Source organism: Copadichromis virginalis, linkage group LG14 (genome assembly GCF_057382275.1).
Source record: "Copadichromis virginalis isolate Kocher_CV1m ecotype Utaka linkage group LG14, C_Virginalis_male_GT1.1, whole genome shotgun sequence".
In the NCBI taxonomy this organism is placed as follows: domain Eukaryota; kingdom Metazoa; phylum Chordata; class Actinopteri; order Cichliformes; family Cichlidae; genus Copadichromis; species Copadichromis virginalis.
The window spans coordinates 35140839-35166693 of NC_140631.1; the positions used below are offsets into that span (position 1 = coordinate 35140839).

The 25855-nt window shown below is 41.6% G+C and overlaps 1 protein-coding gene across 1 annotated transcript; it reads left to right on the top strand.

The window, feature by feature from the left end:
- Window positions 1-380: 380 nt before the first annotated feature.
- On the top strand, window positions 381-25715 carry foxo1a (forkhead box O1 a). The gene is made up of 3 exons (XM_085430627.1): window positions 381-1349; window positions 20986-21177; window positions 21552-25715. The coding sequence occupies exons 1-3, from the start codon at window positions 726-728 to the stop codon at window positions 22737-22739; spliced, it is 2004 nt and encodes a 667-aa protein (XP_085286753.1). The 5' UTR covers window positions 381-725; the 3' UTR covers window positions 22740-25715.
- Window positions 25716-25855: the final 140 nt, after the last annotated feature.

Sequence of the window (25855 nt, forward strand, 5' to 3'; positions counted from 1 at the left end):
CGCTCTGATGGTGCGCCAGTGTAGACTCTGGCTGTATGTTACTACACACGCTACAATTACTCTTACAGAGTCTGTAGTCTGCTTTCAATACTAACAGAATATTTAGTTACCATTGCTCTTATTTAATCGTAAATAATGAATGATTTAGAGTTGCTAAGTTTTGACCTAAATACAGGATATTTAGGGGAAAGCAATGGATATAATTCTTCTGTAGAAATTACGTTAAAATTTTAAAAAAAAATCTTCCACATTTGCTCTCCACAGGTTTACTTTTTTCATTTAGTCTTTCGATGCAGTTTATTGGTGCTTTTCGGCTGTCAGTCAAATGTGGGCGGTGTCAAATGATACTTCCAGTAAGTCCTCACAAGCTGTATGTACAACAGAGTCAACAGGCTGTACGAGGAGCAGACGGAACGTCTATAGGACTGGACAAAAACAAACCAGCGGGTCAACACACTGTGACCACGTACTCGACTTTACTTGAAAGACGTTTTAGAATCATTCTTTTAATCAGCTGATTTTTTTTTACATTTATTTTTAATTTTTTATCGACTTGGGATGTAACTTTCAGTGTTGTTTCCTGCGCCCAAGCGGAGCTCTCTTTTCCCGGTCAGTTTTATCTTGCGTTCGCTCACGTCTCCGAGGCGAAGTTGCTGCTTTTGAGGAGCGACAGGTTCGTCACAATTACATGACATTGTAACACTTTTCTCACTCACCTTTCGACCATGGCGGAAGCGCCTCAGCAGCCACACCTGGTGGAAATCGACCCGGATTTTGAACCGCTGTCGCGGCCCCGGTCGTGCACTTGGCCATTGCCCCGGCCGGAGTTTATCAACCCGGGCGACTCCAACACCTCTTCACCAGTCCCATCTGTCAAGCAGGAACCCGCCAACAACACAGAGTTCATCAACAACCTGAGCTTGCTGGAGGAGACCGAGGACTTCACAGAGCAGAAACCCATCATCCTGTGCACTGATTTCCAGTGTCAGGAGAACTGCGTCCACCAGCAAGCTCCACAGCAGCAGCAGCAACATCAGCAGCATCCGCAGCAGCAGCACCCGAACCCGCAACTCCCGCATCAGCAGCAGCAGCAGGTGCCTCTGCTCTCCACCCCGGTCGGCTCGTCGTCCTCAGCGGCCGCGGCCGCCGCTGCTGCCGCTGCCCAGAGGAAGAGCAGCTCCTCCCGGCGAAACGCATGGGGGAATATGTCATATGCAGACCTCATAACCAAAGCTATCGAAAGTTCTCCCGAGAACCGACTAACTCTCTCTCAGATTTATGACTGGATGGTGAAGAGTGTGCCTTATTTCAAGGACAAAGGAGACAGCAACAGCTCTGCAGGATGGAAGGTAACTACTTGTTTTCTTATTCTTAACTGTGTGTGTGTGTGTGCGTGTGCGTGCGTGCGGGTGTGTCTGATAAAGCACTTGCTTGTGGTACTTCTTGTATAAAAGGAAAAATAAAAAATGTTATTCAGTGGGGAGTTTTGGTGTGTCTGTGGGTACTTAACAGTGGGTTCACAGGGGCTTCATTGTGCTTTATGCTATGTTTTTATCTCCTGTGGTATCACTGTAATACCCCTCCAGGGATTTCTGGCTTGTCTGTGGTGTTCAATAGTCGGTTTATTGTGACTGTATAATGCATTTGGTCAGGGTTGTTTATTTTTATCATCCATCATCATTTCGAGAGTTATCATCATCTGCAGAGACTTATGCTAATACATGATTTACTCCCTATGCATACTTTTCCCCGGGATTGACAAAAAGCGTGCACAAAGAGTTGCGTAGCTGCTATGTGTTAGTCCCATTCATGCTCACATGTCCTCTTCCATTGTTATCCATCCACTTAACGACCGTTTATGTCACTATAACTTTAGGCAGTAATCTGACTTGATGATTTATATGAATATCCTAACTAAACTGAATGTTTCTTGTCCCCAAATTAATGCTTCCCTCAGAAAATGTTTTGAGTTGTGACTTAAAATCATTTAGAAAGATCTACTCTTTCAGTTTTCTTTTTTTTTTTTAAGGCTAAATCACAGTTTTCCATAACAGAGTGTGTGAGCACTGAATGAAGCTTTATTTATACATCTGTGTTGTAAGGAGATACCAGCATTCATGTGTCCTAGGAACTGTCCCAAACATTACGCAAGAGGGGACTTAAAATTTCTGATGTGGTGTGACAGGCCCTCCCACTGAACACTAGTGAAGGGCGTAAACCTCTCTTTGGAGACACATAGTTTCATTGGTGTCTGACAATAAATTAATGACAGTCTACTCTCACAGCAGGAAATCATATTGCGCCTGTAGCCACACAGTGGCCTCTGTTGTAGTGTTGTAGGCTGTCTGGGCTGCCGATGAAATTTAAAGCTTTTGTTTTTTTGTGTTCCCGTGTCAGCAGGATCCCATGTTTGAGTCATGTGCTGAGAGATGACACATTCAGATCAGTCACAAAGGCTAAAGAGAATTTCTTTTTTTTCCTTTGGTTTGCACTGAATCGGACTTGTAGACAGATATTTTTCCCTAATTAATCATTCACACGCGACCTGCATACTTTTGCCAAAAACTACCACAATAAACTGCCTTCCGCGTATTCATCCATTCATCTGACTTTAGTGTTTGCAGAAAGGACACAAACTCATGTTAGGCTGTCAAGTGTAGTCCTGTGAAGACAAATTAAATGAGAGTGGAAAAACCCCTCCAGTGTAGTGAAATATCCCCCAGTAAACAAAGCAGGCACTGGACAGATGTGTTGCTAGGGTGGTGATATTGTCCCAGAAGCCATTTTTCCCCTTCACTTCTTCTTTGTATGCCTTCATACTCTAAAAGGTTCCAGCTTTGTGCTGCTCTCTGGCTTTGTTGTGATTTGTAGGCAAGGTGCTTTTAACATAAAATGTGTGTTTTTTTATCGGTGAGACAACAAATGAAACTTTTGAGTGCAATGTGTCGGTGTGTTTGTGAAAGAGGTTGCTTGTTGATTTCCTCCGTATTTACCATGCTTTTAAGCATGTTTTCCCAATGAGCAAGGGATGCTAGTCATCCTTAATACTCTGTAGTTTGTTTGTAAAACAAAAATCCAAATGCTGCATTTTTATGGAAATTAAAAGAAATAATCAAGTCAAGAATCTGTAGGCAGTGTGTGGTAAGCTGAAACCTCGAAGCAGAAACACCCACATGGTGTTAGTCATGTTAAGTCTCAGGTTGCAAATTATCAATAAACGCACACATAACCATTTACTTGGTTATGTGTGCGTCATCATTAGTACTAGTACTCCAGTGACCATAAAACACACCCTTTTTCTTAGAGCAAAGCACTGTATTGTAATGTCTTTAAGAAGTTGCGTAGCAGAGACTGGATATGACAAGTGACTGACTGCAGCAGAGTTGCAGTGACACAGTCTTAATACGTCCTTGTGACTTCATTAATAAAACTAAACCAAAAAAAATCAACGTTCTCACTTTTATTGCTTCCATTTAGCGTGTGACATTTTTGCGTGTGACTGGCGGCTCAGCCACCGCTTGGGCTCACGGCTTATCCTGCCATGGTGGGGGTGTAAACTGAGTAATACTGTGGGAAAGCAAAGTGCCATTCATGGCTGCGAGGGGAGTTATTCATAAAGCTCTCCTCTCACTTCCACACAGGGGGGCCATCACACATTGTCTCTCCAAAGCAACCACACTCATGAGGTGGGATAGAGAGAAAGTATCTGTGCCAAAGACGATGATGTTTAAATATAGCGTTTGAGAGTCATGCGTTTTGGGGGGGTTTTTGTTTATTTTTTTAATTTTATTTTTACATAGAATCATCTTTTAATCCACTTAATTGGTATTTATTGTCACTGTTTCCTTTTAAAATGTGCAAAATGTCTTTTTTCTGAGACCAGGCTTTGTGATCTTCAGTCCTGCTATGTATTATCTGCCAATGGGTGAAATGACCTGTTGGAAGTATGAAAATATGTAAATTGTGTGGCAGATGTCATTCCAGAAGGACTGTAGACATACAAACAAAAGCGCTCAAGCTAAATATTGGACTGTAGTTAATCAGAGAACAACTTTGCAGCTGAAACTGTGCCTAGTCTTTAAACAACTGATTCATCACAGGGCAAAACAAATCTGCCCATTGGTTTTAACGAATAATAAATAACCATAAAAAGCTTGAGTCAACCAGCGCACCTGTCTATAATTACGAGTTTTGACAATAGAGCTATATCAGCACAAAAGCTATTAGGGAATAGCTCTAATCGGCCTCGTGTCAGTGGTGCTAAATTGCATTTTTTCTTTTCTGACTACACGAGAGACCAAACACTGATGTTCTCATATGTTAACACTTAAGTGTTAAGCACGAAAGTTTGCATAAAATCTTGAGGCAGAGCTTTTAAGATACTGCTTTGGGTAATATGCCTCATTAGTCGTTGAGCTGCGAGATGCAAGCTATTTGCAAAGTCTCCACACAACTTGTGGCCATTCATTTGAACAAAACGTGGCCATAATTTGGTGCTGAGTTACATTTGTTAACATTTGTAAAGTAGACGTGGCCATCTCGATTAAGTTAGAGTTAGGTGTGTTCAGACCATTCTGTTTCTCTCAGGTAGTCTGTTCCTGTTCCTCCCCCTACCAAAAAGACTAGATTAATCCTGAATGGCTATTGATGTAGCACTTGTATCCTTGGAGAATGACACCAGCAATTGTCGAAACAATGAGAGGCTATATTGGATGAGAGCATATCAATCAACCGGTCAGTCTGATGACAACAGCGCTGCCAAATAACTTTTGATTTTTATCCTTTGAGGTTTCATGATAATATTAAAACACTCAGAATAAGAACATATTCTGCGGCTTGTGGGTTGAAACACTGGTTGACTAAGTCGTGGACTAAGCTTTTTCATGGCCTCTGACGTAGATAGATCTCAACAACAAAAGCAAAACCCGAGTTCTTTGTTTCTAGGAAGCGTTGACTGCTCAACACCTTAAAATATTAGTTGTAATTTACCTTTGGATCAGTGTCTCAGAACCTGTTAAAGATTATTCCTCAATGTTGCTGATCTTTCAGGTAACGTGGCTCCCCTAAAGTGAACTGGTTGAAGCACGTCTCTATGATTAGAGCTATCTACTCTTAATTGTTTGACGCTGAGCTTGATTCTCAGCGCTGCTGATCCTACACAGTTGGTCGTGTCTGAACTGAGTCATGACAGCCTCCACACTTCTCAGGCCGTCTGTGACAGTGTGAATTTTGAGGACAGTTGTGCCAGGTGGGACCAGCTTGGAGAAGCTCTCAGAGTGGACTGGACATTGGCCCTGGCACAGGATGCCATCCAACAGGAAGACGAACAGATGGCACAAATGATGCATCACCAAACCTCTCTGCAGAACTGCTTATTTTTTTTCCTAATATGTCCAGTTCTCCAACAGACTGCCTAACTTAAAAAAATCATGCTCCTTAAGTCACTATAAGCATAACAATCAGGATTTCATATTGCTGCACGCACACAAACATATGCATGCATTAGGTGGGCAATATTATAAACATTATGTATGCAGACACTTGCATATATGCCAAAAGTCTGTTCTTTTGTGTATTTCTCTACTATAAGTACGTCACTACAGGATAAATATTTGCTTTTCACTGATGGAGCTGGATGGCTCAGGTACACTTTGATGTCAGTTACCAGATCAGTTTGGCCATGGGTGTTCTCTGTGCTCGATGCTCTCTTGACCTGAAATTCCTCAGCCTACGCTGGTAAACACTCCCACGGGTCTCAAAGCAAACTGTGCCGAAGCAGACAAACACGTAGGTCCGAGCAGATTGTACAGCGAGCGACACGAGGGTCATTACCATGTAAATGCACCTGTTGACTCCAATCCCTCTTACCGTCTTAGTCTTACAGTAAACAAGGTTAGCACCACATAGGTTGTGTAGTAGTTAAGTAATCAAGGGTCATGGATCCCATGTACCTGTTTAGAGTAAAGAATAATGTAGATTGTGAAACTTCAAATAGCCCAGTTTGACAAAATAAACATTGTCACTTTTGCTTTTATGATCAGAGAAACTTATTCTGTCACAAAATGAACCTCAAAAATATCAAGACAAAAAAGAAACCCTCCATAAACTCTCTGGAACACGTGGAATCATTAACAGTGACACCTGGTTCTCTATACTACTTTTAAATTGTTGACATAAACAACGGCAAAGGATTCAAGAATTCTCTTGGAAAGCTCTACTTCTAGTTATTATCTGATACCTTTGCAAACTTGTATTGGCTAATCTTTAAATTATTAGTTTAATCTCATAAGTAGAATACGTAAATGAAACATAATGCTGTTGAAAGCACCTGAACAGATCAAGTATATTATGGAGCCTTTCAGTTAAAATTACTTGAGCTTGAACTACAGTGTGATCTAGAATATATGAGATATAACGATATGAATGAAATCTGATATTATCTTGTGTTTCAGCAGTCATGATATGACTGTAGTAAAAACTGCTCTGCACTCAAATTGCTAGTGTGTGTGAGTGTGTTTTATTCCAGTATAATATGAGCTCCAGCTCATTGCTAAAAATGGTTTAACCCAAAGCTGGTTTCTTAAAAGAAACGGATTACTGGTCTGAGAAATGTCTTTTGGTTTGCAGTATACAACGCCTTTAAGTTTAATTGATCAGTAATAGGATTTAGAGTCACATTGCACCCTTATTTAATGGTCTTAACTTTTGCAGATGATGCAGAGGTGAATCAGATTGCTGCTTGCTATCTAAAATGGATTTACCAGCAGTGTGGCTCAAAGAAAGGGAGAAGCTGAGAATTTAGGTATTCTAGCTGAGTGAGCAGAAAGCTGGTGGTGCTTTATCACCATTCACAGGTGGTTTGTTTCTCTGGGTCTGAATGTGTATTAGTAGGACAGATAGCTGGATAAAACAGCAGTCCTCCTGTGTTTGCTGGTTGGAAACAAACACACATGCACACACACACACACACACTTCTCACCCCCCTGAGGCAATCAGGGAGTCCAACCTTGGCATTGCCCCAAGACATGAGGGGCAGCTGTGTTTCTCAGGCATAGAGCTGAAGGAGCTCTCCTCACCCTCCTCCCCATTTCCTGACTGCGCCGCCTGCCTCTCCATTCCTGGTTTTCTGCCTCAGCACAAAGCGGGCCACACTTGGTGTTTTGAAGGGTTACTAACTTCCATCTCCCACCCCACTACCCGAGCCCTGCCATGGCAAACCCCCAAGGAGCTAACTGCTTACTGTCTTTAGGGGAAAATTAAGAAAAGGGAGAGAAAACACAGCAGAGGACCCAGAATGCTCTAAGTTCAGTCTGGGTGATACTTGTTAGGAGTTGCATAACAAGACATTTACTGGAATCAGGGAGCCGCAGGCCAAAGTCTGGTGCCACTGGTTAGTCAGCGGAACTGTGAGGCACTGTGTTAGAGATATGTGGGACGTTAGTCTACTGTGTGTGCGCACATAACCTGGGCCTCATAATTAAAGCCCTGCTGCTGGCAGATGCGCAGACATGATGGCAGACAGACAGGCTGACACAGGGAACATTCCAGCGCAGGCTTTTATATCTTTTTTTTATTGTGGCGTGATACTCTGCCTTTCCTTTTCTCCCCAGCTGATTTTAATCCAGTATCCACTTACGACCACCTCTCCCCTTCACTTTTTGTATCGCTTAGTGCTTTGAAGTTGTGAATCACCATAGCTGGCGCACCAGAGGTGTTAGAAAGTAGCTGTGAGTATTGATGATTGCTACCTGTTAGTCTTTAACCGTCTCTGCCTAGGACAGCAGTAATTATACCTGTTATCAGTTAACATATCAGTCATTTGACCCTTTAATTGCCCATTTTGTCAATTCAAATTGTCCTCCAAGATTCAAAGGTGACACTGGTGAAACCGAAAGCTGTTTAGAATATCTAATCCTGAAAAAGAATGACATTTATCACATTTCAAAGAGGCAGTAAATGTTTGTCCTTTTCGGTTGACGTAAGTAGATCCACTTGAGGTGGTTTTGGCTGTGCGTAGTATAGCAGCGTGATACACATGATGTGATGTAACTGTGCTCATCCTCTCAAACTTGATTGAGCAACAGTGTGAAACTAGTAGTTCCACACATTGTTTCACAATGCCATGTTTTCCTTCTGTCCTGCTCCATATTTGTTTTCTTCTGAGACCCGACATTAGCATTACCCTCTGTTGTCTTTTATTGTTAGTAAGAAACACTTTGTGATATTAAGGGGTCACCAGACTGAAATAACAAGCAATGTGGTGCAACGTTGCTGTCAAATGATTTTTGGATGTTTAAATCTGCACGTGGAGCACGTGTGTTTTTATTTAGGAGTTAAGTAATTCTGTTTCTATCGCATCACATCCTTTTAACCTCACATGAGTATCAACAATTGATCCTACGTGGAGCTTCTCTCTGCATTCACGTCTGTCTGTCTCAGTCCAACAGCCTTTACAGTTTGCTGCTCTCTGTAAAGCAGAAAAAAAGCAACATTTTTAAGTGTTTGGGTTGGCAAGATGTTCCAGATGGTCTGGCAAAAACTATGCAGCCAGGAATGAGCCTATAATGAGAAATTTTACTGAAAAACTTGAGAAAAAATAATCCTTCCTCAATGCATTTTATGACAGTAAGTGCAACTTTTGAATGTGAATCTACACCTACACCGGTTGGAAATGATGTTTTTGTCCTCAGTTAGTGACGTAGCCAGGACCACAACTGGTAACTTATTGCTAAGTTACTTACAGAGCCTTTATCTCGCTGGAAAGGAAACTGGAAAACCCCATAAAGAGCCCCTTTCATTTCGTGATTTCAAACAAATCATGCCAAATGTGTACACGGCTGTTTCCACCGCCTCAGACACTGGCATGACAGAGCTCCGCAGCACTCCTGCCAGAGTTTTGTTTTGTCAGTTCTTTTTCTGGCTGAGGACCAGATCATTCAGGAGAGAGATCACTCAGTGATTGTAGTGTCCAGTAACTGTGAGTAAGTAGAAGTGATATACAAAAGATACCAGTAAATACTAGAGCTTCATTCAGCCTTACAGAGGAGTGGCGCCCACGCAGGTTGCTTTACGCTAGAGTTGAAAATATGAAGTTGACATCCAGTGTCGTTGTCAGGTAAACAGTCATTTAGGATGAGTCAGAATGTTTTGTTTTTAAGATTATGGGTTTGGTAGTAGCAAGACAAAACCACGTGATCTTTTTTTCCCTCTTCTTTTCACAACTTCTCACCAGTCAGGAAAATTGAAAAAAATCCTCTGTGGGGTTACCATTAAGACCTCAGCATTGTTTTATGGTGTGAGAAGAGGAACTGTGGTATGGATTAAAAAAAATTTCACCGTAGAAATAAGAAGTGAAAACCCACGGTGCTTCTTCACACTTGCAAATTTCGCATCCCGTCCGTTTCTCATAGCTTATATATGAGTGTGAACTAGCTACAGACACACAAGGAGTGAACAGAGCAACACTTTAATGGGAAGGCTCACTGCTGAGGGCCCCAAACCACAGGCATTACCCAGACCCACATTGTTGTGCAATTCCTGCCCTGAAGCGATTATGCACGGTGCCTGTCAGGCTGGACTGGTATTATCACACCATCACACATCCATTTTGGCTTTCTGTCACATACATGAACACTCGTTGGAACTGTACAGCTGGCTGACATGGGTGGAAATTAAAATCTACACTAAAATCAGAAGTGCTGTTATGACTGTACATCTGAAGGCAGGTTTCCCGCTTCTTTGTCATAGGAACATAGGTTATTTCAAGGCCAAAGAGCACAAACCTATAACTGAACTGCCTTTGGGAGTGTTCCCTTTAGATTTGCATTGGTGTTGCAACATTGTTGCACTTTTGTCTGTTTTGTATAGAAAGGCCTTTGTCTGATCAAGTGCTTATGGGTGCAGTGGGTAGGGCAGTGGTTACTTGACCTTAACTGGAACTGGATTAAAACCTGAAATGTACCAACCAAACCCTATCAAAGAAGGATATCAGTTTGTCATTGTTGGCTTATGTGAGAGGTGCAAAATGCGTTTTCTCCTGTAACTGCCTGTATAAATAGCACGTCGTACGTCTGCTCAAAATAAACATCGGTGTTTTTTGCTTTTTTTTTGGTGGAGGTGAATATTGCTGTGCAGTCTGTGGGTAACATCGCTGCCTCCTAGTGCGGCTCAGCTTTCAGGGTTGCTGTGTTGGATTCTGGGAAATTTTGCCGTGTAAGTCGGGCCAATTTGATGTGTAATGACATGTCGACACATTCTGCTGTCAGTGATTCATTCATACTGTGGTTGATGTGATTGACAAGCAAGTTTTCATTGAAAAGAAAATGGTTTGTTTACAACACCGGCATTTGTTAGCAATTCAGAAGCGTTTTTGTTGTTTTAAAGAGGGAGCCATTGGGAAAATGGTGGGAAATGTTACGATGCTCTATGAATCAAAAGAGAGAATCCTTCCTTTGTCGTCTTTCACCATCGAGCTGCTTTTGTGATATTTTGCGCTGTACTAATATTGACGCTTTAATACTAATTGTTTGGCATACATGTCTTAGGCAGTTATTAATTTCCCCATCACTCTAAAAAGTCTGAATTGCACAATCTGCTTTGTGCAAACATTAGACTCTCAGAAAAAGTGATTAATGTATTGTTGCATAAACTTAAAGTAATAAAAGGCAGCAATGATATTATGTCAGCTGGCTGCCGTAACTATGGAAAAATAATGTTTTTTTCTAGAAACTCTTATCTCTGCTAACCTTTCTTTTTAAGAGGTGCAAACTTCAGCCTCAGACTGACAGGAAGTGGGTGGTTTGAAAGCACTACAAGGTATGCAACACGGATAGTGATGTCATCAGGAGAGGAAGCAACACTGAGAATGACGCCAGATTCAGTGGCTTCTTCCTCTTCCAGCGTTTCCTTCATTTTTCTCCTTTCTTCCGCACTGCTCAGTGCTTGGAAGTGAGTCAGTGTTATTGCTGATTATCCTTCAACACAAACTTTTTACATGTTCTTTTCAAATACTTAAATGTCGTGGTTTGTTGTGGTTTAGACTTAATATAATAATAGACACAGTATAAATGTTGACTTGCCCTGACCTGTACCGATGCCAGCTTTTTAATGATCGCCATGACTGAGTCCAGCCTAAGCTGACTTAATGTCATACTTGCCATCTCTCGCTGTACCTAACAGTGTGGGACACATCAGTCTAATTTCACTTTATACCTCATGAGAAAACAGAGCCCTTCACAAACTCTCGTTCTTTAACTCTATCTGTGGTTACCTCTGCTGTCTTCACAATGCTTTTATATAGCATAAGAAGATGCTGATATTGAAAGTATACAGTGTGTGTCTTTTAGTGGTCTCTCTGGTTTAATTTTCAGAAAAGATGGAAATAACTTTTAAGATAACCATGAAAATATTTGGCTGCTTTGGTGTCTTCTTAAAGTTGCATTGTTACAGTTTTTGCATTCCTGCTCCATTTGCATACTGTATGTGTTTATATGTTTTTTTTCATATGTGTCACTGTAATTTCCTTTTTAAAGTGAGTCCACTAAAACCCACTTTGTGACAAAAAGAATAACTGTTCCAGCGCATCTTTTAAGGTTTTTTTTAGCAATTTCCTTTCTCTGAAAACAGTCACTCGTGAATCACGCCAATTTTAGAACTAGAAAACAGGTAAGTGCATTACAGATGTACAGAGTCTGATTGATGTGCATATTGTTTTGTTTTGTTTTAGATTTTGTGTATAAAGCTAAAACAAGAAAAGCTATCAGGACCTGCGTTTTTCACCGTTAAACTGTGATCAGTTAAAAACATGTTAACGAACTGTAGTCAGCTATGTGTTCGGTACAGCAACTACATTTTCTCGACGATGGAAAGAGATCTAAGAAAAAGTTTAAAAGACTGCTACTGTGACTTTAGTTTCAGCCTAAGATGGTAGCAGTGATTTCCCACAGTAACAGTGCTGACATTATGCTCTCTTTTGCACTCTTGAAGTGTTAACCTCCAAGTGATGTCCTTTAATTTTGGTGACATTTTTAGTGCGTAACAGGAATCTCCCTGCTGCTTCAGAAGGTTACTTTTGAGAAGAGACAGTGTTCAGACAGTGTGGGCGGTCATTTTTTTTCTCAGATTTTCTGCTGATGTTTGAATTTTAGCAGATGTAGCTTTTTTTTTTTTTTTCTCCTTCCACATATTGCTAAATCTTCTGAGCGGAGACTCCAGTCCAATGTATTTGTATGCAGCCATTTTCTTAAAGACATCTTAGAAATGTATCAGTGCTTTACAGTCTGATTATGCACCACTAAGGAGACCTGTGGTAATGAGAAATCCTCTCAACTATGTCACTGACTTGAGATTTTCCACTGGAAGCCATAAAATAGCTTTGGGATATCCCTGTGTTTGCTAGTTTGAACTGGGGTAAGAAGCATATAAATATAACCCCCAAAACACTTCCCCCACCCCCTGTCAATCCAGTGGTGGGCCAGGCCCATGGAGGCAGGTCACCAAACAGGCACCCAGCAGTGGTCCACACACTGCATCTTTATCCATGCAGAGCAGGCAGCAGCCCAGCCCAGTAGTTGTGCCGATCAGAGGCAAAAAATATCCTCGCTCCACAGACACTGCTTTGTGCATTTACAGACTCGCATTGTGTTGCACATAGCAACACATGCACATATTTTAGCATGGTAAGCTTAGCCAGCACAACCTAGTCCCTGTCTATACACATGAGCAGCATGCTGCACAAGCCCGAGTCAAGAAATTAACGAGCACAAGAGAGAGCACAACATGTAAACAGAAAGCTGCCATTGCTCTTTTTGCTGCGTCATTATTTTCAAAGTGTCTTATGCCCATAAATGTCACCTAGACCCCCATCAAGTGTTGCTGCCAAGATTTATGTTGGATTTCTGCATCCTTTGAAATAATGGAATTGAGAATGCATGCTCGACTGTGCTCGTTCGATTGTTAGAGTATATAGTTTAAAGTTTGGTCACTCACTCAGATATTCCGCAAAGTTTTCTTTGGAGTAATTTGTCCAAATATGAGGCCTGTCCAAAGTAGAGGAAATGATAGATGATATGTTATTCTCTCACCAAGCTATGTGTGTTTGGCTCCTTAATGAGAGCAAATCCTAAGTTGGGAACTGCTTCTTAAATGTGCAGTAAGAGTTTTATCCACCATTGTGATCCTGTTGGAAAAGCCTACCTGGATAAGGCTCCACTCTTTCCTTTTTCCTCTTGTTTTGTGCAGTCAGACGGGAAAGTTGTGATTAGGAAGTTGTGGCTCTTGAACCCACTGTTTTCTCCAGCTGGTCCATTGCTTTTGTACCTACCAGGGTCTCATTTTGCGTTGTTTTGCATATAAACCAGAAGAATCAGTATCAGGACTGGCCAGCGCTTCCTGTGCGGATACAATGCAGCAGGAAGTTCACTAATAGCCACTCTGCCACTCATCTCACTCGCCACTTGTCTCACACTATCGGACGGTGATGAAAGATCCTCGAGTGTCAGTAGCTTTGCAGTTTCTGCCTCTATGCACAAAACCACTCACAGACTATTTATCATTTGTCTGCAGCGTCTGAGATCGATCAACCTTCAACTTAACCAATCACCATCCACTCGGGCTTCCAAGCTCTGTATATGTGCGTGTGTGTGTGTGTGTGTGTGTCTGGACGAAGGGGGGTGGTTGCATTAAGATTGCTCGCAAAGGATTGAGAAAAGGCGATCCTGCCAAAAGGCGTCAGTAAATACATTTGCAGACAGATTTTCTCCTGCGTGACTCGCGTTTTCTGCCTTTCCTTCTCCACTTTACGACATTCATATAAGTCAGCATCTGACAATGACCATTTTGAAGAGGTACTTTCCTGGAAGACATAGAGTGCTACTTGGACTCATAGAACTCTAAAGTGAATTTGAGGAGCTGCACACTGAGTGCTCTGTCTATTGGCCTTCTCACTCAGCTCTCTTTGCCAAATTGATTTATTGAAAGTTGACGTCAACGGGTGAGCAAGGGACTGTTCTTGCTGCAACATGAGTCTGCGATCAGCTGTGGCAAGTAGCATGCATGCATGATGTCCCTGGGGAGCAAGTGAAAAGGACAAGGGAGGAATAGAAGACTAGGAAGGGGGTAGGATGTTGGGAGAGGGCAAAAAAGAAGCTATTTCTAGCTAGAACCTTATCCTGGGGTCAATTTCCATTTTTAATCTGAGACTCGTTTTTTTTTTTTTTTTAACTGAATTGTGGCAAGATAGATTTCCTTTTATATCGCTAGCAACAGTAACACGTTTGTGCTTTCCTTAGCTAGTTTGACCTAAGGTGTTGTGCCGTGCCACTTGCTGCTATGCAAAATAAATGGCAACAATCATTTCCTTTTCCTTAGAATATGTTTTCTTTTTTAAAAAGCTGCTATAAATAATGAACCCAGTTCTAAGGCTTTACATTTCCTGTGCCCTGCTTTTTATTTCCACTGCCTTTTATAATCATCGCTTTATTGACTTTAGTAAATAGGTCAGTGATTATCACTGGTCAATTCAATATTGGTGCTGAAGATAACATATCAAACTGCAAATACATGAAGTCATCACGGTCTGGTCAGATTGCTCTGCAAATGTGGCAATGTGAGTTTGTATTGGTTTATTGTTGTATATGTGTGTAAGACAGAGACAAACAAATTCATTGTAAGTAGCTTGACAATTTGGGCAAAAATATTATCATATTTTTATCATCTTGATGTAAAGAATGGTCTTAATATGCATGTAATAGCTGGAATGAAACTCATTCACTGTGTTTGTTAGACCTTAAACGAGAAGACTTAAGAAGGAGCCTCCAAAATTTTAGGTTCAAGGAGTAATAGCTGACTTGGTTTAGAACTAAATCCTAAATGAATCCAATGGTGTAAACTATTCAGCACCTTAACAGAGCACCAAAACAACCACAAAGTATTACATACAACTAAATGTCTTGATAATATGCAAAGACATAGATAATGAGCTATGAGCCCAATTCTTAGGAGAGATGTGGCTGAAAAGGAAGACACAAGCATTCGATGCTGCTAAGTGGGTCATTTTGGGGACTGCAGGTTTTCTTTCTTGTACTCATGGGATGGTAACATCCCCCTTTGGAATGGTGGGAAAAATTATCTTGCGGCAGATATTGCTCTAGTGTTTATAGTTTTAGAAATCGAAACTATTTCCAGATGCTGCGAGACCACTCTTTACCACAGATACTGATGTCTGACTCTCCATTTTCACTTTGTTCCGTCTCCATGCTCTACTTTGACTGTGAGGATAAGGTTAAGCAACCCAAAACGAGCATTTATCGGTTTGATGATTGGCCCCTGCAGTGAAAAGTCTAGTCCTCCGTTCACAGGCCTCCTGCTCAGCGAAGTGAGCTATAGCAACCCAGTTTTTAAACACTTAAAAGTATTTTTCAATGATAATGATCAAGATCACTTAATTGCATAATACTAGATGGGACAAAATATAACCTTAGTAATTTATTTTCTGATATTTTAACAGTTAAAAAAAGTGATTATGAAGATGAAAAATCCTTGCATTGTTTGGAAATTTGTGACAATATTTGAGATACTTTTGGAAAAGCCTTTTGTAGGGAATGTGGCTTTTATATGCACATAAGGAAACACTGATCAGTTACAACTAGAGTAGAAATCTCCCCAGGTATTAGATGCCACCCCACCCATTCAAAGACAAAACCAAAACAAGAAAACCCAGAAACAAAACAAAAAAACAAAACAAATGAGTCAGACTCTGGACGAAAGAGTGCTAAGTGTGTCTGACACAGAGTGGAGAAAGTTATCGCAAGTATATATTTAGATGACTTCATCACAGCAAGCGAGAGTTCATTCGGTTTGTTGACCCATCACCTCACCTAGAGCTGTGTTCTCAACCCCATCCTGTTGTTAAGCGGGCAGACATGCTAAGCTGGTGTTAGGCTAATAGCTGGTTTACACATTTTCTGTCTTGACCATATTTCTCGCCCTTTGCCAGACTCAGCACAAGGCTCCAGACGTGACCCAGCTGCAGCTTTTAGGGCTACTTATCTTGGTGGTTTGAAATTGTGTGCATACTCTATAGGTTGTTGTCTCACGCACAGGTGCAGACATTACACATACAATAGGTAGTTACAGTGAAGAGCTCCTCTTAAGGCTGAAAATTGCGTAACAAAAGGTGAAAATGCACGGTAAGGACAGCACCGTTTCTCTAATGAGTTCAGTGGAAATAGTGCATGGAAACCACATTTTCACTTTCATGTGTTCCGTATCTCTGGTAAATGTGTGTGAAGCTATAGCTGCTGCGTGTGAGATCATAGATGCTGCACGCTTTCAGTCAGTGAGGTGGGAGCAATGTTGCACTTTATACGTGTAGCTATATGGCCTTTGCAGCTGAGGTTTCACTTGCGGGTTTACATTATTCAAAGCAGCACTGCATGTAGGTGGTGTTGCGCTCTTCTGGGGATTTTTTCATTAGACAAGTTGACATTTGAACGACTCTGAGAGCTTCCAGCACATTGGTCAATCGGAAACACCTGTGTGGCACAGTGTCTAGATTTTTGCAGGTATTTGGCTGCAGTTTGCAAGTAGAAGGAGAGGTAAGCAAGCAGGCTGAGAATAGGATAGGTAGGCAACAAAAGAGCAGAAATGGAAACAAGATAAAGAGGGGAGAGAATACTGGAAAAGAAGAGATGAAAGGAGTAGGAAAGAGCAGACAAGGCGAGAGGAAGAGGACATTGAGGACAGAAGCAAAGGGAGGGTGATGTACCGAACAGTGTGGCCTTTCAGTAGTGCTGCCAGAGAAGGAGTTTTTAAATCAGCACAGTTTGTTCTTTACTGATCCAAGCCCACTCTGTCACACAGCTCCTCTTTCTGCATTTCTCAACAGCCTACATTCAAAACACATTCTCCTGGACTCAAACCGCCCAGACAGCCACGCTGCAGCCTCTTGCCGAGTCGTGACGTATTCAGTCATGTAATTCAGTTTCAGCAGTCACACGACAACGTGAACTTTGCTTTCGTTTAATGACTGTGGTGTGACATCAGACATCAGGGATTATCGCCTGTTGTCAAACATAAACTCTTTTGGCAGCGGGTTTCGGGGAGGCGATTTTTGCGGTGTCCACTTGGCTCACGACTTCACATTCCATGCCTTTTTCTCTGCTTACTGACCGCCATGTTTCCTGTGAGACAGGAAGTCAGCTCTGCTTCCTGTCACAGTCCTCTTTCATGTGGTCACTTCCTTGTGTTTTGCCAGTACGGCTGTGCAGTGTTGACCGTGAATGGAGGTGGTGCTCCTCACGGCGAGCTCGGGAACAACGGAGAGAAGGCTACAGTGTGTGCGCGCATGTGTATTTCAGTCAACATTTATTATGATTACTCACTGCAAAGAAGATTTCCGCTCTTGTTAACTGTATATTAATTTCAAGCACATGTTAATGTGTTAGCATTGTAAGTGCAGATGGTGGGGTTTTTTGTGTGTGTGTGTGGCAAGAAACGGAATGTTCTGCTTTTGAAATGACAAAGTGTTATTGTCAAATTTTCATGCAACATAAGATAGGACCGTCCTCCAGCGACAGTAATCAAGAGTTCACTTCTGCGAAATTATGGGTTTTGTAACCTTGCTGAGGAATGTTGATTGTGATGGCTGCCTGGCTGGGAATCCTGCCTTTACTGTTTCCTAAGAGATACTAACAAGTTGGCTGTGATTACAATTGAACTTTGCACACAGTGATTAGCTGGAATGTTTAGATTCCTGTGTACTGCAGCCAGAGATAAACCAGTGTCGCATTCAGTCAGAGGACCCCACAGCCACCCCTCCCCTACACACACACATGGACACACACAGCTAAAAAAAACGCATACTTTTAATTAAAAAGATATTAACAAGAAAGAAATAATACTTGCCTGGTCTTAAAGAAGAAAGGCTTCATAATTATGAGAGCAAAGGGATTTCCATTTGTACATCTGCATTTCTGTCTTAGTGGATCACTGTGTGCGTGTCTGTTTGTTCCCAATAGCGTGTGTTTAAAACCAATATATCACTGGTTGCAGCGGAGTGAGCTACAAAATCAAAACCATACTGTGCTGCTGTTTGTCCTACTGCCATTCCACTAAAAACATGAGCTGGCACTCTCTCGCACACACACTCGCGCACACACACAAACACAGTGTGAGACGAGGCTTTTCCACTGGCCCCACCAGACGCACTCAGCCACACTCCCCACACGGCACACCAAGTTCTGCCGAGTTCTGGCATTTCCCATCAGAGCAGCTTTTATGACCCTTTGCTGGTACTCCCTGCCTTGCATCAATATTTTTAAACTGGGTTTTAAAATGTTTTGGATTATTACACCCCGCGTTCTAACCGTGACATTTGACAAAGCAGAAACCTGGGTCACTAAAGTAAGAGACTTTAGCTGTGACTTTCTACTTTCTGTCACCGGGATGATATAGGGCTGCAACAGGACATCCCGGCGTCGATGCACACATTGCGTTCATTCCTTGTCCCAGCAGAGCTGAAATCAGCAGCACTCGTCGCAGTCATGGGAAAGAGAGGCTCATGACCAGACATTACTCCTTGAGTTTTGTCATAGCTACCGATGTGCAGGAGGGGGAGGAGGGGGAGAAAAGCATTTACTTGGAGAATCACGGAAGGGCTGTCACGTACCTCAGATCGTGCAAACTAAACCACAACTATTGGCTGAAGCAGTTGGGTCATTTGATTCAGAGGTAATTACATTTATTGTGAAGCACCAGTGTTCATGCAGGCCCTCATGTGCCCTACAGGCTCAAGTCCTCCAGTGAGGAGGGGAAAGAGGGAAAAGTACGACACGGAACAGAAGATGTTGAAAGAAAATAAAGGACAGGGAAATAAAATATGGCGTGTTTTTTCTGAAGTTATCTGTTTTCCAATTAACATATCCAGCAACATTTATGTTATTTAAAAAAGAATCACTTCATAATGAAGCGAGTCCAGCTGTGATGGGGGAATCATACTTGTCCTGCGACTAATGTATTTTATGGCTCTAACGGTTTGAGAAAATAATCAAATTATGACTTTGCAATTTCATGAGGATGAACTCAGTCTGGGCTTCAGAGGTTGACCCATATTACCATCTCAGCGTTTGATCATTCTTTTTGTTTCAGTCTTGCAAGCATCTCAGCTTTCGCCAAAATGACCAAAAACCTTTAGTCTTTGAACCTTTTAACAACAGATAAAGACTATTGTGTGTTTCCTGCACTGTCTAAATATACATGAAAATTGGTCAAATTAGCCGGCTGACACTTGAAAAAGTGTCACATGCTTACACTTATCATTTTTACATGTGACTATGCTCAATTGCAATCCAATAGGTGATGCTGAGGCTGTAGAAAGCAAAGGACAGGTACCACTGAAACAATAGTAAGCAGGTACTACATGCTGCTTTGCAACAGGGATCATTGATAGTGATAGTCTGCTGAAAGAAACCAGTAATAGTGGCAAAGCAGAGGAAAATGCATGAAATGATAAACCTAAAATAAGCAACTGTGTAGATTGACAATGAGAAGACTGAAATACTGCAAATCCTCTAGACTGTATTAATATTTAGTCCTGCAGTCATCACCCCAGAGATCTTTAATAACTGGAATACTTTTAAAATATTAGCCAGAACTTAATTTAGACCCCGAGTTCCTCCAAGGGTTACCAGTCAGATCTGTAGTGCACTTTAATTACAGAAAAGCAACAATATGAGTCGTTTGTTTGTTTGTTTGTTTCATATCATTGTAAACTAAATGCTATGAAATCACATGTGCACTTTTTCAGTATTTCTCCAACAGATAAATTTCAATGCTGAGAAAGTCCTGTATCTCTTATTTTAAAGAAATAAAAATCACTAGCAATAAAAACTGTGTAATAGATTATACTGGTTGTAGATTTTAGTGTCCAGACTCCAAAGGGATGGTAGAAATGAGGAGAAGCGGAGGTGAAGGCAGAGCAGAGGGCAGACTGTGAACCAGATGTGAAGCGGTGACTCACAGCAGGAACAGCCTTGATGACGTTAGACACCATGCATGCTAAGCCGTGTGTGTGTGCCGGGAGTTTTAGCTTTTCTTCCAAAACAACAAGCTTTACGCATGCACAGTAATGTCTGGACAAGGCTCATTACTTCATGTTAAGACCTGGACAGAAAATGATGCAGAGCCTAGAGACTATAAATTATCATCTGAGGTTAAATGGTCACTTCAGTGACAGCTTAGGCTGATGTAGAGTTTTAAAATCATTACGGGCTGAACAGCAAATTAACTCTGTGATGTTGAAGAGCCAAGCGTCCCAGTGCACTTCCAACTTCCAATAAGGCAGGGGCGACGTGCTGTCTTACTCTCTGCGCTGTGCTTAGCAGACATTTGTTCAATATTCTCGCTCTTTTGTTTGCTCTGTTTTAACAACGCTTCACTAGCTTCCTGCACAAAAATTAGTTTTTCCACTGGTGGTGTCACTAAGCAACGTTAGAGCGCAGCATAAGTGTGTCTGTAAGGAGGAAAGATTAGTCTATTTCCTCCCTTTGATTTTGAACTGGTTTAAACAAGACACATAGTTAGGAGGAATGTGGTATAATAGCGTTTTACAATAGGCCCTTCTGTTTTTGTGAGGGAAAGCCCGCACCTACAGTGAATTTGGAGAAAAGAGTGTCTGCAGTTTAATCCCCGCTCTGTTTAGGATATTGCTCATGGAGTAAACTTACTGACATCTATTGTCTGTTTGCTTGTGCACATGTGTTTTTTGAATAGCGAGCCGCATTAGATTGTTGAGTGACATTAAAATCTCCGCTTTCTCCTTGTAAGTCGGCTGTAAAGGTGAGCGTGTTTTTACAAAGGACCACCTGTACAGATGGATTTGCACTTGTATGATGAATCAGATCTGAGGTGTTGTCGGAAAAGGGCATGCTTAAAACCCTCTGTTTGTCCGCTGCTCACCCAGCTTTTCTCTTTCTCCCTCTGCTCCAGAACTCCATTAGACACAACCTGTCCCTCCACAGCCGCTTTATTCGAGTGCAGAATGAGGGGACGGGCAAGAGCTCATGGTGGATGCTAAACCCGGAGGGCGGGAAGAGCGGCAAGTCCCCGCGACGCAGGGCAGCCTCCATGGACAACAACAGCAAGTTCACCAAGAGCAGAGGAAGAGCAGCAAAGAAAAAGGTAACTCATGCTTGCGAGGTCAGAAAGAATTCTTTATTGATTTACATACTGATTTTACTGATTTTTTTTCAATACTTGTTTACTCACTGTGTATGCAATGTGTACAGTACCTTGAGATAATGTGTTAATCTGCCATAGTTTAAATAAAGGTTAATTGAAGCTGATTAACATGAAAAATATGCTATTGATTGAAAAGTAAAGTCACATTCTTCATGTCTTTAACTTTGTTCTTATATTACAATATATGGACACTGACAGCTTAGTAATAGTCAGCCCTGTGTTCAATGGTTTCTGCCTCACTTACAAACTTAAACTGACGTCTCTGGCATGCATAATATTACTGGTTCACTGACAGTCTTCCTGTCTCCCCTCAGCTGTCCCTGCAGGGCGGCCCTGATGGAGGTGCAGACAGCCCAGGCTCCTACTCCAAGTGGCCTGGCAGCCCCAACTCCCACAGCAATGATGACTATGAGGCATGGAACAGCTTCAGGCCTCGGACCAGCTCCAACGCCAGCACTCTTAGCGGTCGCCTCTCGCCCTTTGTGCCTGAGGATGACCTTGGAGAGGCAGACGTGCATATGGGCTACCCCGGAGCCCCCGGGGCCAAGATGACAGGCACGCTGCCCAGTCTCACAGAGATGACAGGCTCTCTGGGACACAGTTCTGAGAATGTCATGGAGAACCTCCTGGACAACCTGAACTTGCTTTCTCCAAATAACTCTCAGGTTGGAGGAGGGGCGACAACCCCTGGCTCCTCCCAGTCCTCCCCTTCTCCAATGATGCAGCCGAGCCCTGGGTACCCCTCTTACAGCTCGCCCAGCATGGCTTCCCAGTCTCAGCAGGAATACCACAAGTGTGTGTATGGCCAAGCAGGAATGAACAGCCTGTCATCTATGCCACTGCAGACACTGTCAGAGAATAAATCCAGCTTCGGGCCCAGTATGAGCCAGTACTGCAGCACCGCAGGGCTTCTGAAGGAACTGTTGACATCAGATACGGACCAGCACGGGGAGCTAATGCCATCAGTGGACACTGTTGTGTCTCAGTCCAGCGGAGGCTGTATGCTGCCACCATACAACAGCAGCCAGCATGCGGCCAAACTCATGGGAGGAGGAAGCAGTCATCCACATGGTCTCCCTCACACTCATCCCCACAATGTGCACAGCCCAGCCTCAGCCACATCATCGGCTATGAATGGCCGTTTGCTCATGACCTTGAACTACAGTGGGGGCGCCGCACGTTTACCGACAGCCAAAAGCCAGATGCAGATGCCTTATGACCTCTCTGCCCACCTCGGCGGGGGAGGCATGCCCGGCAGCTTCTGTCCTCTTAACACCAACAGATACGGTCGACCGGGATTGTCAGCACCCTCGCATCAAGAAAAACTGCCCAGTGACCTGGATGATATGTCCATTGAGAAGTTTGAGTTTGACATGGAGACAGTCCTCCATGACACTCTAATGGACGGGGACTCATTGGACTTCAACTTTGAGCCAGTGGTGACCCAACAAGGTTTCCCACATGGGGTGAAGACCACCACGCATAGCTGGGTATCAGGTTAGAGACTGTGATTCACAAAAAAGTTCTTTCTACTTAAATTCCCGTTGCTGACATGGTCACAATCAGAACTGACATCGGACTAAAAATGTATCTGAAGATACATTCCTCATCTGGACATAACCTGCAGTCACTGTTCCACCATCATTTCTGTTTCAAAAAATACTTCTCAGATCACTGCAGCAGACTTGACCGGTCCTGATCTGCTGAGGACAAATGACCACCAGAGTTCTTGAAGGTGACGTCAGGATTATTTTCTGAAATAAGTCAGTGCAAACTAAGTGCCAAACATTTTGCCTTAACATATGAGCCAAACTGAAACACACGTCTCTGGTTTACTATACAGTAGTTGTAATCTTTGCAGACAATACTGCCAACTACAGTACCATCTCATCATGGTCATCTGCAGAAGCAGCAGCAGAGCAGTCTGTTTAAGAAGTTAAACTCACACCAAGCTGTTTACTGTGTCACATCAATCAAGATTTTTGTAATGGTGATCGATTACTGCTGCGGAGAAATCAAAGAAGGTAATCTGGCGAATGGGTTATGTTGACAGACATGATTTAAAACAAGAAAAAAAAAGAGAGATCTTTCTCAACGGATCCTTGAGTGATGTTACATAAAAACTTACTTCTTGAATGTAGATATTGTAATCATACAGTTTGTGAAATCATTTCTTGTCATGTATTTTTCACAATTGTAAATAGTGTTTACAGAATGGAAGCAAAAATCGAGGCAGCAGAAATGAGCCCCACAGAGAAAACTGGATCAGACTCTTTTCAACCGTGCTAAGTGGACAGATCTGCGCTTGAGATCAATCGGGCTGTAAAATGAAAACACGCGTTTTGATTTCTTGTAAATACATTAAGAATGTCTATTAAAAATGATGCAGTTAGATGTTTACTAGATTCAGCATAAATTATTTGTGGTTAATAGAGATTTATGCTGGTGCATAACCTGCACTCAGACATGAGAATTGTTCTGGGTCATTCGTCACTCTGAACCTTAATACCACAGGGGCCTATTTATTGTGCCTAACAAAGTAAATTTAGACTGCAGGCTTGAAGGGTTTTATATTGTAAATGTCTACGGTCCATACGATACTCAAATCCAGCAGTCTTGAAGAACGGTGAACTCTTTCTTGTCAGTTTCCTACTTTGACTTTTCTTTAGAAGTCGGGAAGAAATAAGTGACTGTAAATTGTTATTGTTATGGTTTCCTGAACACTTTTCGGCGCTGTGAATGTTACGAGGTCAAGACGGTTTGGATAAAAGATATTCTCAGCGCTACTGTTGTTTTCACACCAAGGCTGCATAACACCTGCAGAAGATGCCGCCAGTAACCAGCCTGTGCCCTGCTCAGTTTCACAACTTTTTTGTATTTTCTTCTGTGTCTTAAAAGGTTACTGTGACTGATTTAGATAGCACAGCGTCCAAAAGAGCCCTCTCATGCTGTCAGTAGGAACAGCCTTACTGCTTTCACTGCCCCTCCTACCTCTACATATCATCGTGTCCTTCTAAACATTTGATATTATGGTATCACGTGACTTGATAGCGCAAATTATCATTTCCGTAACAGGCCTGTTTTAAATTATTGTTCGTTTTCCAAGCAAACTGCCACTAAGTGTTACGTGTCTGATTCTTTATCTCAGCTTGTATATTTGCATTTTCAAACGGTCGTTTCCCAGTCGTTGCTGTTCTAGCAACAAACTTTTCAGCCCGTCGTTGACTTTTATTAAGCAGAATCAAAAGTAATACTCAAGATTATATCTGTAAACATAATTGGTTCTCATAAAATTGACTGGTTAGGTGGCAGAGAGACAAAGGCAAAAACTGAAAGTCACCTATTTACATTAGTCTTGATGTTATGATGGAGAAACCGCACACAGCAGCAGGCGATCCTGTGTCGCTAATGAATTTACCTTCAGCCACAAGTGAAGGTTCTTGAATTAGTTTAAAGTTTTCTCTGGTTGAAATGAAAACCTGCAAACTCCAAACCAGCAAATGATCCGACTCCAGTGACGTAGATTTTTTTCTTTTCTTTTTTGAAGCCAGGGAGTAAGCAAGTTTATGTAGAGTCAAATTAAATGCTTAACATTTCAAAAGGCAGAGGAGCCAATATAGAAGCTGCTTTTGGGCTTTATTGCCAGGTGTTGCCTTTTCTTATCCAAACATGCCATAATGTACTATAGCCAAATTTGCCTTTGAAGTCAAAGTGATATATTTAGCATTTTTATCATGTTATATGTTCAGAACTATATATATATATATATATATTTGTGCCGGTCACTCAAGTCAGGATAAACTGTAATGAATCCACATAGGTTCACTCTAAAAGTTAAAGAGTTGTACTAAGTAAATTATATCTTTACATTTTTAAATGATTTAATCTATGCATTGTATTCTTTAATTTTATGTTGCTATTGTTCTATTTTCCTTTTCTTTGAACTTTTAACAGAGATATTTTATTGTAACATAGTGCTGTGAGATGTTATGGTGTTGTCAAGACTCTATGTTTCAGATAGTCTATGGGGAAAAAAATGAAGTTTATTTAGAAAATAGAAAATGCAGTGATTGATATGTTAAGCTTTTGTAAACTGACAATGTTGTTTTTATTGTATTCAGCTACAGTTTTTAGAAAATGGCATCAAAAAGCAAATTAATGAAAAAAAATGTCAAAGATTTATCGCATTTTTAAAATGAAACACACAATATTTATTCATTAGAGAAGTCCTGCTCAAAATGCAGATCCTGGACCAATTCAGATATTGCACTTTCACTTGTATATTTAATAACTAAGGGCTCCTCGTAACAAGAGGAAGAGTTCCTATTACATATTTTAAATGAAAATCTGTTACATTTACCTTGAGCAGGTATACAGGAATAAATTGGAATTGTGCTGTGTGATATGCAATCAATACAAATATGTAACATGTTCAATATTAATGTATTAAAACCTAAATAAATGTACTTATGTGTAAAGGATGTGTCATATTTGTCATTCGTCAATATATATTCATATAAGAGAGTCTTCATGCAACTCTTTACAGTCCCACGAAAAACAACGTACACCCCAATATCCAGATGCTTTTAGACGCTTTACCGGTTTCTCAAATCACTGT